Raw genomic sequence first — 20,231 nt, forward strand, 5'->3', positions numbered from 1 at the left:
ATGCTCTTTTAATGCATAAATACCATGGTTGCCCATCTGACATTTTCATGCCTATCGGGTCTAAATAATGAACTAGTTCTAATTTTAGTATCAAGGTGTAGAAACTGAGGCACCCGCAGCTGTTCTATGGCCACAGATATTGTTTCTTAATTGCGTAACGGGAAGATAAACGGTCAATTACGGATCGCTATATTCATTAGACCACGATGAAGAAGATACAACACTTACTTCGCTTCCTTCATGTATATCGCTCTTCTTTCTTCATTTGTGGCAGGTTATTTCAACATAAAAGACATTTACTCGTTGGGCATGCCACAGTTAAACAAACCACAGACTAATTAGATAATTACTGGTGACCATGGAAATCCATTAGTAAGCCCCAGTTGTGCTAACCTCAGAAGCCATACGTGGAACTGTACAGAGCCACCTTAAACAATATGACAGATAATACCTACTTTAGTGAGGGTGTCATAATGCAACAAAACATAGGTATTGGCACCCTCACCAAAGTAGGGATTATCTGTCGTATTGTTTAATCATGATTTGATATCACCAGTTTAGCTATACCACCCTTGTTTCAGTGCTTTTGTAGCATAAATCCTTACTTTTTTTTGATATACTTGACTTTTTAAACTCAGCTATATAGCTATTTTATAATTATGCATAGATACGCACTGTTTGTTTTAAATAGCTGCATAACGTGTACTTTTGTTTACAACTAGGAAGAGCAACAGGACATTGATCATGCAGATACTTTAATCTAATCCAAAACAGCCAAGCTGTAAAAAAAGAGTGTGGTTCTCAAAAAGGCTATAGTGAAAAAAGATGTGAAATCCAAGGTGGTGGACAAGAAATGGCTGTGATGGTAGGTTAATGGTAAAAATTTTAATAACGACAAATCAGGTGAATTTTGGTGCCGCTTGGTCTTGGCACAAAATTCACCTGAATTGTTGTTATTAAAATTTTTACCATTAACCTGGTTATCATCACAGCCATTTCTTGGCCGCCACCTTAGATTTCACATCTTTTTTCACCATAGCCTTTTGAGGGCCGCACTCTTTTTTTTACAGCTTGGCTGTTTTGAATTAGATTTCACTTCTTTTTGTATTTGTATACCCCAAAGCTGGCCTATGGCCAGCTTTGAGGCTTTTTTAACCTATCTTTTTTTCTTTACCACATGCAGGAAGAAAAAAGATGAAGCAGATGTTAAATACTTAAATATTTCTGATTTTATCAGTAAATGTACCACTCTGTGTGGGCAGTTCAAAGGTACCGCCAGTGCCATAATTTGTATATTGCACTGCTACAGACCACAGTGAGTGCATTATAACTTATAACGCACTGGTTGCGGTTTTGCAGACTGCAACGAGTGCATTATAAGGTATAATGCATCGACCGCAGTGCAATATACAGATATTGCACTGGCTGTGGTTTTGTGCAGCATAGCACAAGTGCCGGTGGCCAAGACCACTACGACACCTCACCTAATAGGTGGAAAGACACTTCACAGATCACTAGAATTCTTTTATAGCCTGACATGTAAATGTCGATTGTGGGCCATAACGTCACCAATACGTATAATGTTTACAAGCAGCCAATGACGATCGAAAAAGCCAACGCGGTGGCCACAACTCTAGTCTATGTATATATAAATGTACTTATACACCTTACTAGTCTGGTGCCATCTTAGCCCAGATTAAACTGTAGTCCACTTTGACAATGACTCAATAAAACTAATATATTCTAAATAATACACACCTTTACGTTCGATTGTGGTAACCAGTTTTGTCATGCCACCAGATTCGAGTTTAGCCAGTGTGAATAGTAAGAATTAGACTAGTATCGTTTAGTAGTTATGTTTTGTTTACTTAAACCGTCTATTTAGCTGCTTTTTTTTCACTAGAGAGAATCACTATGGCGATTAGTCTGGCGCTTAGTCTATATGGTGATTGAGTGATCACGCTGGCATGCTGAGCACTACATGATGATAGTCGAACAGCGAATGCAGGTTAGTGATATAACCCACAGCGTACTAGCTTTCAATATCTCAGGTGGCTGCAGTACTACAGGGGGAACGTCATCACAACTTAGTTACCCACAATCAATGTTAGAAACCTGGCCTTTATAAGTGTTACAGCTGTCTTGTGAGATTCTTCCCACCTATTAGTTGAGTGGTACATAACAGGTGTAGTACTGATATTATGCACACACCAATAGTTGTAATAGTTCGCATCTATAATTAGAGAATAGAGATGTATGAAACATTCGAGATTGTACACGTGCTTGCGACTGTAGAGTGAGTGCTATTCAGAGTGTTATTAAGATTGTTACATTGGTAGCAGAGGCCGGTTCTAATAGCAGAGAGACACATCAGTATTCCGAAGCCGTTCTCTACTGGAGATGTTACGGAGTGGTTTCAGCGGTTTGAAATATGTTGTGCCGCCAACTCCTGGAACGACGAAGTCAAAGCTGTGAAACTACCCACACTGTTAGAAGGAGAGGCTTTGGCTGTTTGGTTAGAATTGAGCGACAACGACAAAAAAGATTATAAGAAGGCCAAGAAGCACTTGTGTAAGAGTATGATGCCAATGGAATTTATTTTGCTCGAAGAATTTCACCAACGAAAACTTCGACCCAGTGAGTCATTATCTGCTTTTTTACATGATCTTAAGAAACTGCTTAATGGGGCTATGCCAGGACTCGATACAGCTGTGCGAAAGCAGCTTTTGCTTCACCAGCTGTTAGCGGGCTTACCCAATCCAATTAGCATGCAAATACGTGTCTCAGGTGAAACTTCCGACTTGGATAAAGTAATGGAACAAGTGCGTTTATTACTTACGATGGAGAATCGCCAGCCACAGCAAACAGCCACAATGGTAGAGCAAACAAATGAGCTCTTGGTTTTGCGTGAACAGATGGCCCTGCTTACTGATCAAGTAGCTGCACTTAGAGTTAACCAGACCCCAAGGAAGCCAGTTATACGCTGCTTTTATTGTAACCAGCCTGGTCACATTCAGCGTCAATGTCCGGTGTACCAGTCTCAGACACGCCCACCCCGTCGCTGTTTCAACTGTGGCAAGATAGGCCACATCGAAAGAGATTGCTGGCAAATCAACCAGGGAAACTTCAACGGGATGTCTGGTCAAGCCGCCAGGCATCCCCGACCTTAGGCCACCACAATGTTATAACAGTTGCAGCAGTGAGATATAATAATTCAATTATAAACATCACTATTGGTAGTAAATTGGTTGAAGCAATGTTAGACTCTGGCTCAAGTATTTCACTTATCAGGCAAGATACACTATCCACTGTGACAGCTGATCAACACCTCCCACTACCACCACACAATCTTGTTACTGCATCTGGCCAACCCCTACAAGTGATAGATTGTGTAGAGTTATCTATCAGAGTGAATACATCAGCTATCACTCACCAGTTCGGTGTTGTGAATAAGCTAATCACACCAGTTATTTTGGGGGTTGACTTCCTGCAGGAACATAGTCTTATCCTGGACTTCTCCACTAATCCTGTTACACTCTCCTTCAGTAGCTCTAAGGAGACGTCCCTGGCAGATTCTCCTGACACTACTGCAGAGGTGGAACCACTCTTACAGGCGGAACGACTCAGGCGAGCTAAGTTTTGTACAGTAATGGCTGTGGAGGATCCTGCAGTAAACATTGTTAATGAGGCTGTCATTCCATTGTTTGGGGGACCCACCTCCTATAAATATCCTTCACATGTCCCAGAATTTTTCATGGATGTAGTGAACGAGTACAGTAATTTATTTCATATTGTTCCAGGGTCTACTACTCTTGCCTGTCATCAGATACCCACACAAGGGTCCCCAGTATGTGTCCCACCACGTCGGATTCCAGTACACTACAAAGCCACAATAGAACAACAGATCCACCAGATGTTGAAGCAAGGCATTATAGAAGAAAGCTCCAGTCCATGGATGGCACCAGCAGTATTCGTTCCCAAGAAATCAGGTGAAATACGCCTATGTGTTGATTATAGGGTGTTAAATAAGCGTACTGTTAAAGATGCTTATCCTCTCCCACTTGTAGATGAGGTGCAGGATCAATTGGCAGGATGCTCAGTCTTTACTACTTTAGATCTCCAGTGTGGCTATTGGCAGTTACCAGTATATCCAGGAGACATTCACAAGACGGCCTTCTGTCCTGGCCCTGGTATGGGACTGTACCAATTTAAGCAGATGCCATTTGGTCTCACTGGAGCACCAGGATCCTTCCAACGTCTCATGGATAAGGTTATGCGTGGTCTTCCTTTTGTTACAACCTACATTGATGATGTATTGGTGCATTCCAAGAATATGGAAGACCATAAATCTCATTTGCAGCAAGTATTCCATAGACTTAGTGAAGCAGGGTTAACTCTCCGGGGTCGCAAGTGCACCATAGCAGTGTCACAGGTGAATTATCTTGGTCATCAGTTCACCGAATCGGGCTTAATTCCAGATAACAGCAAAGTCCAAGCAATCAACAATTGGCCTGCTCCAACTGATGCTTCATCCTTACGTAAATTTCTAGGACTCGCATCATATTATAGGCGTTATATTGCTCAGTTTTCTACTATCGCAGCACCACTGACTAATTTAACACATAAAGGGGTTACTTATGAATGGACGGCAAGCTGTGATACAGCTTTCAAACAGCTGAAATGTGCCCTCAGTGATGCTCCTGTTCTGGCATATCCTGATGTTAGCAGTAATGCCAACCCCTTTGTATTGCAAACAGAATAAGATTTTGATATTGTGTATAGAAAGGATGCCTTGAATACCAATGCAGATGCACTGTCCCGTAGGGAGCAGCCAGTCACAGAAGTTGCAGCACTCACAATGACGTCAATATCATTGGACCAGCTGGAGAGCCAACAGAGTGACCCTACAATCACTCAGATATACAACACGCTGATGGCAGGTTCAGTTCCACCATCTGGTAGACAATGGCAATGCCCACCACTTCATCGATATAAGCAGTTATGGTCACAGTTACATCTGGTCAGTGGTGTTGTGTGCAGATGGTACCACCCAAGCTCTTCAGCTAACATGGTTACAGTACCACTCCTCCCTCCTAACCTTCAAATTGATGCTTTGCGTCGGTGTCATGATGGTCCTGCTGGAGGCCATCTAGGCTATGAAAAGTCGCTCCATAAATTACACCAGGAAGCTTATTGGGTATCAATGTCACGTGATGTTGAGCAGTATTGTAGAGAATGTGTCAAGTGCAATGAGTCCAAACCACCTGCTCCAATTCGAGCACCTATGATTAGTATTCCAATTGGAAGACCATGGCAAATGGTTGCGATTGATGTTCTGGAGATACCTGTGTCATCAAACAATAACCGCTACCTCCTTGTTTTACAAGACTATTTCACAAAGTGGGTGGAAGTAGTTCCAATGCCAGATCAAACTGCTGCTCGAATTGTTTCAGCTGTTAACAAGATATTCTGTTCACTAGGCATGCCAGCAGTCCTTTACTCAGACCAAGGGCGTAATTTTGAAAGTCTTCTTCTCAGAGAAACTCTCAAGGCATTTGGAACCAGCAAGTCCCATAACACTGCATACCACCCACAAGGAGATGGGATGGTTGAAAGATTTAATCGATCACTATTACAGATGTTGCGCTCATATGTTCAAGTGAAGCAAGAATGGGAAATGTACCTTCCACTAGTGCTATATGCGTACCGCACAGCCATACATTCTTCGACCAGATATTCTCCCATTGAGCTGATGTATGGAAGAGCCCCAAAGCCAATCCCTTTTGAACAGCTCAATTCTTTTGATACTGCTTCATATCCATCCCACCTGCAAGCAAAACTTGCTGAAATGTGTGATTTTGTGGAAGCAAATCTTGTAGAATAGGCCAGCAGACAAAGAATTAACTATAACAAGCACTCACTAACACGGCACTTTACAGTTGGAGATCATGTGTGGCTATCGGTGCCCACAGCACGGAAGTTAGACCCTCGCTCGGATGGTAAATGGACTATAACAGCAGGGAAAGGACCACTTGTTATGGAGATCTCTAATGGTACTACATCCAAGGTTGTTCATGTAAATAGACTCCGCCACAGACTTCAACCAAGTCCCAGTGATACTACTGTGCTGCACAATTACCAGACTAGAACCTGGAGGCCTCCTGAAGTGGACCACTATATAGACAATAGTCCAGAACCAATCTCTCGAAGATATCCGGTGTGAACCAGACGGCCACCATTAAGATACATAGAACAGTCAACTTGAATTTAAGCTTGAGGACAAGCTTCTACTGAGGGGGGACATATGTAGTACTGATATTATGCACACACCAATAGTTGTAATAGTTCGCATCTATAATTAGAGAATAGAGATGTATGAAACATTCGAGATTGTACACGTGCTTGTGACTGTAGAGTGAGTGCTATTCAGAGTGTTATTAAAGATTGTTGCACAGTTATACAACATGCACTCGTGCTCTGCCTGTATAAATGCACTTGCCTTTGGGCCTGACGGCCCTCAGGCTTGTGCATATATATCAGGCAGAGCACTCGTGGCCGTTATATAACTATATAATGTACAAATTATATATATTTATTACAGAACTCTCCATGGTACAGTGTAGTTTCTTTGTAACTGAACACTCTACAAGGTGACCTCTTCTAGCTGATCTCTCTACAGGGTGAATTGTTTATAGCTGAACGATCTACAAGGTAACTTCTTCTAGCTGATCTCTCTAAAGGGTGATTTGTTTGTAGCTGAACTATCTACAAAGTAACTTCTTCTAGCTGATCTCTCTACAGGGTGATTTGTTTGGGGCTAAATTCTGTACAGGTGATTTGTTTGCAGCTGAGTTCTTTACAGAATGGTTTCTTTGTAGCTGAACTCTCTACAAGATAACTTCTTCTAACTGATCTTTCTACAGGGCGATTTGTTTGCAGCTGAATTTTCTACAGGATGATTTGTTTGCAGCTGAACTCTCTACATGGTGGTTTCTTTGTAGCTGAACTCTCTACAAAGTGACTTCTTCTAGCTGATCTTTCTACAGGGTGATTTGTTTGTAGCTGAACTCTCTACAAGGAAATCTCTTCTAAATGAGCTCTGTACATGCAGGTTAATTGTTTGTAGCTGACCTATCTACAAGGTAATTTCTTCTAGCTGATCTCTCTACTAGGCTATTATGCTGGCATAATTTTGAGAATAATAGGTCACCAATTTCGTGAGATTAATTCCGGAATAGTAGGATGGTTAAAGGAATAATTTTAGAATTATCGGATGTCCACGGGATTAATCTGTGGAATTAAGGGGTGTGTCTATTCTTGATTAGCTAGAAGAAAGAGTTAAGCTACTAAAAGTGATATATAGCTGACATTATTATACGAGTGCTGGCTGAAAAGGAGATGAAAGCCTTTAAAAGATCGATATACTATAATAGAACGTTCAAATACTCTAATAGAGCAGTCAGATTGTGACTAGCTACAGAAACTAAATGAGAATAAGTTTGGAATAATAGGCTAGACACCAGAATAAAAAAAAGAATAATAGGTGAAAAATTTGGGAAATTCTGGAAGGAATAATAGGTAAAATTTTGAGCATAATAAGCACAAGCCTACTCTCTACAGGGTGATTTGTTTGTAGCTTAACTATCTACAAGGTAACTTCTTCTAGCTGATCTCTCTACAGGGTGAATTGTTTCTGGCTGAATTCTGTATAAGTGATTTGTTTGCAGCTGAGATCTTTACAGAATGGTTTCTTTGTAGCTGAACTCTCTACAAGGTAACTTCTTCTAGTTGATGTCTCTACTGGGTCACTAGTTTTTAGCTGAATTCTCTACATGGTAGTTTCTTTGTAACTGAACTATCTACAAGGTGACTTCTTCTAGCTGATCTTTCTACAGAGTGATTTGTTTGTAGCTGAACTCTCTACAAGAAAACTTCTTCTAACTGATCTCTGAACAGAGTGAATTGTTTGTAGCTGAACTCTCTACAAGGTAACTTCTTCTAGCTGATTTCTCTACAAGGTCACTAGTTTGTAGCTGAACTCTCTACATGGTGGTTTCTTTGTAACTGAACTCTCTACAAGGAAACTTCTTCTAGCTGATCTCTGTACAGGGAGATTTGTTTGTAGCTGAACTCTTTACAGGTGATTTGTTTGCAGCTGAACTCTCTACATGATGGTTTCTTTGCAGCTGAACTCTCTACAAGGTAACTTCTTCTAGCTGATCTCTCTACAGGGCGATTTGTTTGTAGCTGAACTCTCTACATGATGGTTTCTTTGTAGCTGAAATCTCTACAGCATAATTTCTTCTAGCTGATCTTTCTACAGGGTGATTTGTTTGTAGCTGAACTCTCTACAAGGAAACTTCTTCTAGCTGATCTCTCTACAGGGAGATTTGTTTGTAGCTGAACTCTCTACAGGTGATTTGTTTGTAGCTGAACTCCCTACATGATGGTTTCTTTGTAGCTGAACTCTCTACAAGGTAACTTCTTCTAGCTGATCTCTCTACAGGGTGATTTGTTTGTAGCTGAACTCTCTACAACGTGATTTGTTTGTAGCTGATCTCTATACAGGTTACCTGATCTCTTGAATTCTCTTCAGGGTGACTGCTCTATTAGGATGACTGCTCTATTACAGTATCTCGATCTCGAACTTGCTACACCAAGTTGGATTTCGTGTTATAACTCCATGGCTTTAAGTCTGATTCTTCTACACCATTGAAGAGCCTTTCTAAGATGATTACTCCATCTGTTCAGCAATTTTCAAAGCATTACCCCAAGCAGTTTATCTGGTAGGCGTGGCAAGTAGTTGTTTACTATTAGCTAATCTTGATTGCATAATTGTTACACTGTTGGTTTTTTTGTTGTATCTTCCTGGTTTTTAGCTCAATTTCTTTCAAACCACAAAAGGTTTGAGGTTCAATAGTTAACCTATTCACTAACCGATTTTCAGCTTCTTCCCATAAGCAGTTTACCCTGTAGGCGTGACAACATAATGGTGTTATTTTTCGTGAATAATTGCTCATAACTCTTTGCATGTTTATTGTATTCCAGCCAAAGTTGGTACCGAGATGCGCCTTTATACCCCCATTCTCTGTGCCAAATTTCAAGGCAATCGGATATGGCGTTCGCGTTTTATAGCAGTTTTTGTAAGTATGCGAAAAGAGGAAGAAAAATAAGAAGGAAAAAAATGAAGAAACTAAGCCAATTTTTGAAGTTGCATATCTCGGGAACGCTTGAAGTGATTTTGCTCAAATTTGGTATGTGTATATAGTACTGAAGTTGGCGGGCATGTACACAGCAAAAATCGTCTTGTTTCATCAAGGCAGCATAGAGCTATGGAGGTGCGAAAATTGTGTTTTCATTCTTCCTGTCAATATACTCACGGGTGTTGCGCACCGGCTTCTTGAGCTGCACGACACACTACCGTGTGTCTTGATATCAATGATGAGTTTCAGTTTACTATAGCTCAATGCACAGCAAAGTTATTAATACTGCTGCAATGATTGACAAGAAAGCATAGTTAGAAATCAGCTATAATTAATGTCTTTAACTTTCAGTGTATGTATCAAGACACACAGTAGTGTGTAGTGCGGCCAAGAAAGCCGGCGCACCACACTGTGAGTATATTGACAGGAAGAAAGAAAACAGCTTTTTCATGCATGCATATGCTCCATGACCTCTTCTCCAAAGCACACCATTTTTGCACTATAGTTGTCCGCCAGGTAGGGTACACCACACAGCAAATTTGATTAAATTCGCAACAGCCATTTGTAATACATGGGCATTCAGAATTTTATTTTAATTTCTTCATTTTTTCTTCTTACTCTGTACAGGGCTACAGGGCTACAGGGCTTCGATTTTTCTTTTCGCACACTATGCAAAAATTGCAAACATGTAATTCAATTGCCTCGATCTTTGGTACAAATGAATAATGTGTAGCAGTGGATTCACGTACAAAGTTTGCTGTGATTCTGAGGAATATCCAAGGAGTTATGAGTGTTTATTCACATTAAAAAAGAATAAACTTCTGTCACAGCTACAGGGTAAACCGAGTATAGAAATAAATAACTTGAAAATTGGTGTGTAGATAAGCTGATCATCATAGCAGTGCCTTCTGATAGTTCGAATAGCAATAGAGTTACAGCGACAAAGTTATAAAGCAAAAACCAAACAAATGTAAAATTGTGCGATCGAGATACTCTAATAGAGCAGTCGCCACGGGGTAAAAAGGTGTACAAAAGATGTTGAATAAAAACCTTACCAGAGTTCGAACCAGGGACCTCCATACCTAACACCTGCTTCTTTAACCACTGAACCACTGCTACCTTGACTGATCACCTCACTTAATTTCTGCTTTATAAATGAAATTTCTAGTTGAAATCTGCCTACAATCAAACATTTGTAATTTCATAGATCTACCAATAGAAGTACTAGATTGTTCTAGAACATTCTATGTATGTTCTATTAGAAGTCCTCAAAAATGTATACTCTATTAGAGTATTACAACGATATTATCAAATATTGAATTAAATGCAATGAAATACATTTAGAAGTCTGTCTTCAATAATCATCATTGTATCTGCATATAGAAAAGAAGAAATATGAGTAAAAACAAGTCAGCCATTGGCAGTTTTGGGGCCTTATAAAGTACAAAAAGAAGTGAAATCCACACAAAAGCAGCCAAACTGTGAAAAAATGGTGTGACCTTAAAAGGCCTGGGTGAAAAAAAGTTGTGAAATCAAATTTGGCACCCAAGAAATAGCTGCAATGATGTTAATGATAAAAATTTTAAATAATGGCTGTTAATTTATCGTTATTATTATTATTATCAATTTTAGTCAAATGACAAGGGTTGCACAAAAGCTGAGCCTGCAAACGTGCTCCCCAAAAGGACAAAACGGTACAAGATACAAGGACAATACACAAATACAGAAGCAACAAATAAAACAGTACAATAGCAGATAAATACAAAGCAACATTTAGTTTAAAAAGAAAGTGCTGGAGGGCAACACGGAAAAGTTTGGGGTCAGTTATCTGTAAGATATTGTAAGGTACGTTGTTCCAAAGGAAAGGTGAGTTGATGAAAAAGGAAAACCGATAAGCATTGATGGTGGATATAGAGGTGTCTATGGCTGATGGATTTGAATGTCTATTTACTGCAGAGAAATACCATGAAGAGATAGCTGATTGGTGGTGCAAGATTTTATGTACTTGACAGATAGTGAAGTAGTTTTGTCTCTGGTGTAATAATGGCCACTCCAATTGATCTAAGCAACAGTCAGATGATCTGGACCACTGTTTGCAAGCAGGATTCCAACGACTTCCACAAACCCATCTGGCTGCCCTTCTCTGAACACTTTCCAGCTGTTTGATGTCACCAGATGAGTGCAGGTACCATACTGGAGAAGCATACTCCAGTATAGGACGGACAATACATTTATAGACTGCAGCTTTAACAGAAGATGGACATGTATAAAGAGAATGCCGAAGAATATTTAAGGATCTAGTTGCCTTTGCAGCGGTATAGTTGACATGGTCTGACCACTTAAGGTGGGAATTGATGAATACACCAAGGTATCGTACAACAGATTTGGTGGATAAAAGATGATTATTTAATCTGTAGCTTGCAGGAGGAGGTGAACGTTTATAAGAAATGCAGATTGTCTCACATTTAGAAGGATTTAAGTTTAGTTGCCATTTACAAGACCATTCAAAAACTTTTGACAAATCAGCTTGAAGCATATCTTGGTCTGACGAAGATACAATTTCCTTGTAGAGGGCTATGTCATCTGCAAACATTAGAACTGAACTATGAGAAATAGATTGGTAGATGTCATCAATGTACAATAAAAACAATAGAGGCCCAAGAACAGATCCCTGGGGCTCTCCAGATAATACAGGTAGCCAATTTGAAAATGATCCATTAATAATCACCCTCTGAGACCTCTTGGTAAGGAAATACTTTAGCCATTTCAGAAGATCACCTTTGATTCCTAAACATTCAAGTTTTAATAATAAACGGGAGTGAGGCACAGAGTCAAAGGCTTTAGCTAGGTCAAGAAAAATACAGTGTATTGAGTGACGCCTTTCCAGACAAGCTGCCCAATCATGAATTGCTGTCAGTAACAGACTGACAGTGGAACGACGACCACGGAAACCATGCTGATAGTTACTGATAAGATTGTGAGACTCCAATGCTTTGACAAGTTGACGATGAATTATTCTCTCCATTACTTTGATTACAATTGATGTTAAACTAATTGGGCGGTAGTTGGATGAAAGATGACTATCACTTTTTTTTATAAACTGGTACAATGTTAGCTGTAACCCAATCCCTGGGTAAAGACCCAGTGGAGAGGGAAAGTTGAAATAATTTGCTGAGTGGTGCAGCAAGAAAATCAGCACCTATTTGAAGTAAATAGGCAGGAACACAGTCAGGACCACAGGCTTTGTCTTTCTGGAGACCTACTAGCTCCTGATGAACTTCATCCACAGAAAAATCAATTGAATTGATCGTTAACATCATTGCAGCCATTTCTTGGCCGCCAACTTTAATTTCACAACCTTTGTCACCCAGACTTTTTAAGGTTGCACCATTCTGTTTCTGTGTGGATAGCTATAACCCGGTATACTTACCCCAAATTAATAGAGGGTAGCTACAGTATATGTATCACTAGTGCTAAATAACTTAAGCAGTAAAAAAAATTAGTGAAAAAAATACAACAAAAAATATAGCTGTAATACAATTACAAATGATTACTAGTTATAGCTATACATGGACTGAAAGCCTACAATTAATTATAGCCAATCAAACCTGATTTCTAACTATGATTTCTTGTCAATCATTACAGCAGTATTAATAATTAATGACGATAGTAAAGTGTGGCTCCATTAAAAGTTCATGAAATGATTGCAAAAAATTGTGCACTTTATGGCTTACCCACAGAAATTTGATTGATTATAAATAAATTTGAAGGAAGATTTTAAGATATTTTTAGCGAGTTGAGCAGTTATACAATATGATTAAGCCAAATTTCAAGAACTTGTGTAATTCCACCCAAATATTCTTGAGGGTGCAGCTCCTCCCTCCAATAAAGGTATGGTGTTAGTGTGAGAGATCAGGCCAGATTCAACAGGCCCAGCAGCCATATAGGGACTGAACATTGTTATTTGTATCATGATATAACAATCTAGACTATTCTAGAACATTCTGAGAATTTTGTATAAATAGAGCTGTGTTGTACAGTATATTTGCCTTCTCTTATTTCATTTGAATGAATGATTGCTGCTGTATCCCTGGTGAAGCTGTTGAGGAGACTGCTACTGTTGGCTAGCTTGGTGCTGTTCCTATCACATTTGGTGACAGGAGTGGGATTGTCCTCCGTGCAGACGTCAGAGGAGACCTACCCGTGTATGCTCCGTTCTGGGAAACGCTATCAGCCAGAGATGAGCGAGGTCACTGAGCTATTGAAGGCCTGGAAGGAGGAGCAAGAGAAGGAGAAGGAAGAGCAACGAGCAGAGCGAGAGGAAGAGAAGAGGCGGTACAAGGGACGCCTAGAACAGCAGCAAGAACGTTTTGAGAGACTTATTGAAGGTCTAACGGCAGAGAGAAGGCCGCGTCGCGTGGAAGTAGGGCCAGAATCACTGAAGTTGACAAAACTTACGGAGAGTGACGACATTGAGGCTTTCTTAACAACTTTCGAGAGAGCAGTGGAGGCTCATGGGGTGGACAGAGATAAGCGTGCTGCTATCCTGGCACCTCAGTTGACGGGGAAAGCTCGTCTGGCCTACGCCGCGATGACTGACGCCAATGCTAGAGACTACGACAGAGTGAAGGCAGCCATTTTCCAGCATTACGATATTAATGAGGAGACTTACCGACGACGCTTCCGTTCTATCAAGCCCTTGGAGAACGAGACACCGGTGGAGTTGGCAATTCGAGTGAAGGACCTGGCAGAGAAATGGCTAAGGGACTGTCGAGACAGGGAGGCTGTGGTAGATGTAATGGTGAAGGAGCAGTTTGTGGAAGTACTACCAGAGGAGGTAAGGGTCTGGGTGAAGGAGAGGAAGCCTAGAAATACACAGGAGGCTGGTAGACTGGCAGAAGACTACCGTCAAGCCAGGAAGGTAGAGCTGTGGGCACCTGCTCAGAAGACTGGTGTTAAGAAAGGAACACCTGGTCAGAGGGGTTGCTATTCTTGTGGACAGCTGGGACACATGGCTAAGGACTGTAGCAGTAGTGGTAAGAAGGTGAGCCCATCCACTTCCAAGGGTGAGGATGTGCTGAAGGTGGAGAAGAGGCTGAAGAAGGATGAGAAGCCTTTCCTATGTTACAATTGTGGGGGACGTGGACATACTTCAAGGCAGTGCCCCAGTGATGCGTTCTTCTGTGGTGCAAAGAGATTGAGAGACCATCGTGGGAAGAAGCCACTGGTAAGACAGTCATTTCGCTGTAAGGGGTTTGTAGAAGGTCAGTATGTTAATGACATGGTATTAGATACTGGTTGCTCTAGAACTTTGGTGAGGAGAGAACTTGTAAGAGAGGATAAGTTGAATTTGGAGAAGTCGGTTACGGTGCAATGTGCACATGGAGATGCTGTTGAGTACCCTGTGGCTACTGTAGAGATTAGTGGGCAGGGGAGAGTGGTTATAGTGGAGGCAGCCGTGTCAGACAAGTTGCCACACTCAGTATTGTTAGGTACTGATGTTCCAGAATTGGTGAGCTGGTTGAAGAGTGAGGACCAGGCTCTTATGGTGGTGACCCGGGGCCAAGCTGGCAGGCGGAGCAGGAGTCAGCCTGGGCAAGATAGGGGGGAGCATGATGTAGCTTTGTCAGATAGTGGAGAAGTGTTGGATAGCGGAGAATTGGTAGAGACTACTTCAGTTAGCGGAGAGGTAGCAGAGGAGCCAGGCAACAAGGAGTTCAGAGCAGAGGCAGAAGAGGGTAATATGGGTGTAGGATTGCCCTTACAGGAGCTCGAAGAGGAGTCAAATCTGCCTGTTGATGGGGATGTGCTGGCAAGTGAGTTTAATTTGAGTGATGATATGTTTGTAGGTGGTGAGAAGGACAAGGGCCCAAGAAAGCCTAGGTCTGAGAGAAGGAAGATGCGTTATGAGCACGCCAGAGCTCAGAGGGCATGTGTTGGGGATCTTAACCCAGCTATTTCAAAAGAGGAGTTACGGAAGCTTCAAGATGCTGATTTGATGATTCAGGATCTGAGGGAATTGAAACCGGACCAAGTAGTGGAGCAAGATGGCTTGTGGTACCATTTATGGGTAAAGAGGCAGCCACCTGGGCAGACGGTGAAGCAGTTGCTTTTACCCAAACCATACCATCATATTGTTTGTAAGTTAGCTCATTCTATTCCAATTGCAGGACACCTTGGCCGGGATAAGACAGTCTGTAGAATTACACAGCGGTTTTATTGGCCCACAGTATTCCGAGATGTAGCAGAATACTGCAGGAGATGTCCACAGTGTCAGAAAACTGCTAGAGGGAGTCAACTCAGAGTACCACTTGTTCCCTTACCAGTGATGAAGGAACCGTTCAAGAGGATAGCCATGGACATTATGGGTCCATTACCACGTAGCAGGAGAGGTAATCAATACATTTTAGTTGTATGTGATTATGCAACGAGGTACCCGGAGGCTATTCCTTTACGTTCCATTGATGCTGGGACAGTGGCAGAACACCTCATGCAATTGTTCTCTAGAGTTGGCATTCCCAGGGAGATCCTGTCTGATCAGGGTACTAACTTTATGTCGCAGTTGTTAAAGGAGTTGTACAACTTGTTGAATATCACCCAAATCCGTACTTCACCATACCATCCACAAACGGACGGCTTGGTGGAAAGATTCAACAAGACCCTTAAATCAATGTTGAGGAAGTTAGTAAGTAAGGAGGGTAAGAATTGGGATAGTTTGTTGCCATATGTGTTGTTTGCGTACCGTGAGGTACCTCAATCTACCACAGGGTTCTCGCCATTTGAATTGTTGTACGGTAGAGAAGTGAGGGGTCCATTAGATGTGCTGAGAGAAGAGTGGGAGGTGAGTAAGAAGAGTGACGAGAGTGTATTGTCCCACATCCTGCAAGTGAGAGAGAGGTTAGAAGAGATGTCAGAGTTGGTAAGTGAGAATGTGAGAGAGGCACAAAGGTGTCAGAAGTTATGGTATGATCAGAATACTAGAGAGAGAGTGTTAGAGCCTGGAGAGGAGGTATTAGTGTTGTTGCCAACTTCAAGCAACAAATTGTTGGCTAAGTGGCAGGGACCCTATCGTGTGATACGCAGGGTAGGGGAAGTAAACTATGAGTTGTCCATGCCAGACAAGAGGAGGAGGAAGGCCATATTTCATGTGAACATGTTAAAGAAATGGCACCAGGCAGAAGATACATGCTTGTGGGCGGCTAGTGTTGATTCTGAAGAAGAAGAGGACACACCTTCATGGAGAGGGGAGAGTGGTAAGTCTCCCTGTGTAGGTAGTCAGTTGACTGAGCAGCAGAAGGGACAGTTATTGGAGCTACTGACTGAGTTCAAGACAGTAATGAGTGGGAAGTGTGGGAGAACCTCCATTGGTCAGCATCGTATAAGAACCGTGGAAGGACTACCGGTACGACAGCGGCCATATCGGATGCCACACATTTACAGAGAGGCAGTTGAGAAGGAGTTAGAGATGATGTTGGAAGAGGGTGTGATTGAGCCATGTGTCAGTGAATGGGCATCTCCAATGGTGATCGTCAAAAAGAAGGATGATACCATTCGACTGTGCGTAGATTACAGGAGACTGAATGCTGGAACACAGCTGGATGCATACCCTATGCCAAGGGTCGAAGACATCTTAGATCAGCTAGGCCAAGCTAAGTATATCACCACATTGGATCTTGCGAAAGGGTATTGGCAAGTTCCTGTGGCAGAGGAGGACCGTCACAAAACAGCATTCATCACCACTAAAGGGCTATACCAATTTAAGATGATGCCATTTGGGCTCTGTGGAGCACCCGCCACATTCCAAAGAATGATGGACGAGGTTATCCGGGGAATGGACAAGTTTGCTAGCGCCTACCTGGATGATCTCATTGTGTTTAGTTATAATTGGGAGGATCATCTTACACATCTAAGAGTAATGTTGAACAGATTGGGAGAGGTGGGGCTAACAACCAAGCCCTCCAAATGTCAGTTGGCTATGGCAGAATGTACATATCTGGGGCATGTGGTTGGCAATGGAGTGGTGAAGCCAGAGGCAACTAAGTTACAAACTATAGAGCAGTTTCCTTTGCCAACCACAAAGAAGCAGGTCAGATCGTTTTTGGGGCTAGCTGGCTATTATCGCCGTTTTATTCCTGACTATGCAACCATTGCTGCTCCATTGACTGAATTAATCAGGAAGTATGAGCCGGAGAGAATTAGTTGGTCAGAAGGTTGTAATAGGGCGTTTTGTGAGTTGAAGGGGAGGTTGTTGTCTTATCCTGTGTTAAGAAATGTTAATTTCTCCCTTCCCTTTACTTTACAGGTAGATGCTTCTGATGTTGGGGTGGGAGCAGTTTTAAGTCAGATTGATGAGGAGGGCATGGACCACCCAGTTGCATACTTCAGCAGGAAACTATTGCCCAGGGAACAGAAATATGCTACCGTTGAAAAGGAGTGTTTGGCCATCAAACTGGGAATAGAGAAGTTTTCTGTCTACTTGATGGGGAGAGAATTTACAATCCAGACGGACCATCGGGCACTGCAGTGGCTCTCAAAGTGTCAAAATTTGAACAGCCGATTGACACGGTGGAGCATAGCTTTACAATCCTACAAGTTTAAAGTGCTCCATCGAAGAGGAACAGAGAATGCTAATGCTGATGCCCTCTCACGGATCCCGGTTGCCATCAAGATAAGGGGGAAGGGGTGTGAGAGATCAGGCCAGATTCAACAGGCCCAGCAGCCATATAGGGACTGAACATTGTTATTTGTATCATGATATAACAATCTAGACTATTCTAGAACATTCTGAGAATTTTGTATAAATAGAGCTGTGTTGTACAGTATATTTGCCTTCTCTTATTTCATTTGAATGAATGATTGCTGCTGTATCCCTGGTGAAGCTGTTGAGGAGACTGCTACTGTTGGCTAGCTCGGTGCTGTTCCTATCACAGTTAGATTCAAACAATGTCTACATTTCTAAATATAGTTATTAACAAAGGCCTGATGTATTCTGCGGACTGGACTCATGGACTAGACTCACAGACTGGACTCACGGAATGAGCTGGAAACAGTTTCTTAACAATAATCCAGGCATTCTACTGTATTTCTTGTAGTGCTGGGCAGTATTGAAAAATAGCAAATGGTATACCTTCCATAAAAAGCATCACAGTATTAATGCAAAAGCCATTGGCATTAAAGTAGCTGTCTTTTACCTCAACAAAAGAACCAAATACCCATGGTAGCTCAGGTACAAATTACCACAAACAAACTTGTTTACATAGTTTGGTTAGCTGACTACATCAACACCTGCCTACAAACATTGTCACATGTCTGGTTATCTTCTAAATATGGGATAAAACAAGCTCACAGGGAGGCCATAGTGCCCAGACGGTATGGCGGTATTTAAAAAAACAGGCGGTATCAAAACTGGTATGACTTAAATATCACAGATTACTAACAATACCAGTATATCGCCCAGTTCTAATTTCTTGTAATGCTGGAGACACCATTATCAAGCTTCAACTGCTGGTACTGCTCTTCCTTACAAATCACTAAGGTCACGTGTGCACTAATTTATTAGAATATTTACAAAATGAGTACTCTTGTGTGTGCTTGTGTGTACTAGTAGTGATAGACATTATTGTTGTAGCACAGATTTATTCTTTGTTGTCCCAGTATTAGCACTAACGCTTAGGCTTTAGCTAGTGATGAGCCAGTAGTTGAACAGCTATAGCTACATACAGTAGTTTCATGCTGCCCACCTACTCAATATCGAATAGTAAGTTTTACACCAATCCACAGGTGTGTATTTTACTATAACTATGGCTATACCGTGTAGGAATACACCATATTTCAATTAAATTTGGCAGTGAATTAAACTTGGCAAATTGGCGATTCGTCACTAAACCACCAAATTTAAATTTCATCAATATTATTTTCATGGAAGTGGTTACTGAACCAAAAAGTTTTTATTTTCGTGTCTAGTAGTTGCCCCGAGCATTGACTTTATAGGGGACACATCTAGTTCTCTGGAAGCAGATGCTAGTGGCCTAAGATTGGGATCCATTTAGTCACAGGTGCAAACAAATGGGAAGACATCCAGTGGCATATGCTAGTCTTGCCCTCTCAGCTACAGAGTGATGCTATGCAGTTACTGAGTTAGAAACACTGACAGCTATGAGCAATTTTCACCACTATTTGTATGGTCACAATGTGATAATTTTTACAGATCACTCAGCAGTAAAGGCAGTATTGGGAAGCCCTAGCAAAAGTAGTCAGCATGCACATTGGTGAACAAAGGTCTATGGAAGTGGGGTCAAGGATGTTCAAATTGTCCATTGAGCTAGTAGAGAAAACTCTCATGCTGACATCTTATCTCGCAAACCGCACTTACGACATGACTCTTCGTGCTATGGATTCATCATTGGGTAAATCTTTTCCTTCAAAATAAGCAATTCCTATCCTTTCTCTAAATATCCCATCTGAACTCCTGCCGTCACCAGCAGTACCTTGCAGGAGTGATTCAATGCTCACTTGTTTGACTGATTTACCAACATAGCACACACACTTGTACTTCATTTTGTGATATGAACGTTCTCTTCTGGGGGTGGCACTAGTGCCTGGGATGACATTAGATTGAGAAGGACCTGAAAAGTGCAGTTGTACCCCACCAGTTACAACAGCAGATCTACTTGAGCATTATGGCTGGACACTTCTCAGGGATACGATTATACAAGACACTCTCCAAGCAATGGTATTGGGAAGGAATACATGGCGATTACCTATAAACTGTCAATGGTAAGCAATTGCACAAGGAACAGGCAGAAAATTGTTTCATCTCTAAAGCCTATACTGATTAGCCATATGTTCCATATTGTAGGTGTTGACATAATGGAACTGCCAAAGACAAAGAGAAGAAATAAATAAATATATGGTCGTTATTCAGGACCTCCCTTATGAGACCAATGGTTTTTCTGTGGCAGACCAGTAAGCCATCACACTGGTTAAACTCTTAGTGGAAGAGGTGTGATGTCATTTATGGGTGTTCTA

General features: G+C 41.6%; 3 protein-coding genes across 5 annotated transcripts in view; 1 reads left to right on the plus strand and 2 right to left on the minus strand.

Moving 5' to 3' along the window:
- The window catches only part of LOC136263633 (carbohydrate sulfotransferase 15-like), a 181,836-nt gene that overhangs the window by 128,476 nt on the left and 33,129 nt on the right, over positions 1–20,231 (minus strand). The gene's annotated exons all lie outside the window — the stretch shown is intronic.
- Positions 1–20,231, minus strand: part of LOC136263639 (acetylcholinesterase collagenic tail peptide-like) — a 134,270-nt gene that overhangs the window by 70,717 nt on the left and 43,322 nt on the right. The gene's annotated exons all lie outside the window — the stretch shown is intronic.
- Positions 13,276–17,937, plus strand: LOC136264950 (uncharacterized). The gene has a single exon (XM_066059715.1). It carries the CDS (start codon positions 13,276–13,278, stop codon positions 17,935–17,937), a length of 4,662 nt encoding a protein of 1,553 aa, XP_065915787.1.

This window comes from Dysidea avara, chromosome 8, assembly GCF_963678975.1.
Source record: "Dysidea avara chromosome 8, odDysAvar1.4, whole genome shotgun sequence".
In the NCBI taxonomy this organism is placed as follows: Eukaryota; Metazoa; Porifera; class Demospongiae; order Dictyoceratida; family Dysideidae; genus Dysidea; species Dysidea avara.

What these genes read in the sequence shown, in the direction of transcription:
- LOC136264950 (XM_066059715.1), top strand. Translation starts at nt 13,276, where the DNA reads ATGATTGCTGCTGTATCCCTGGTGAAGCTGTTGAGGAGACTGCTACTG.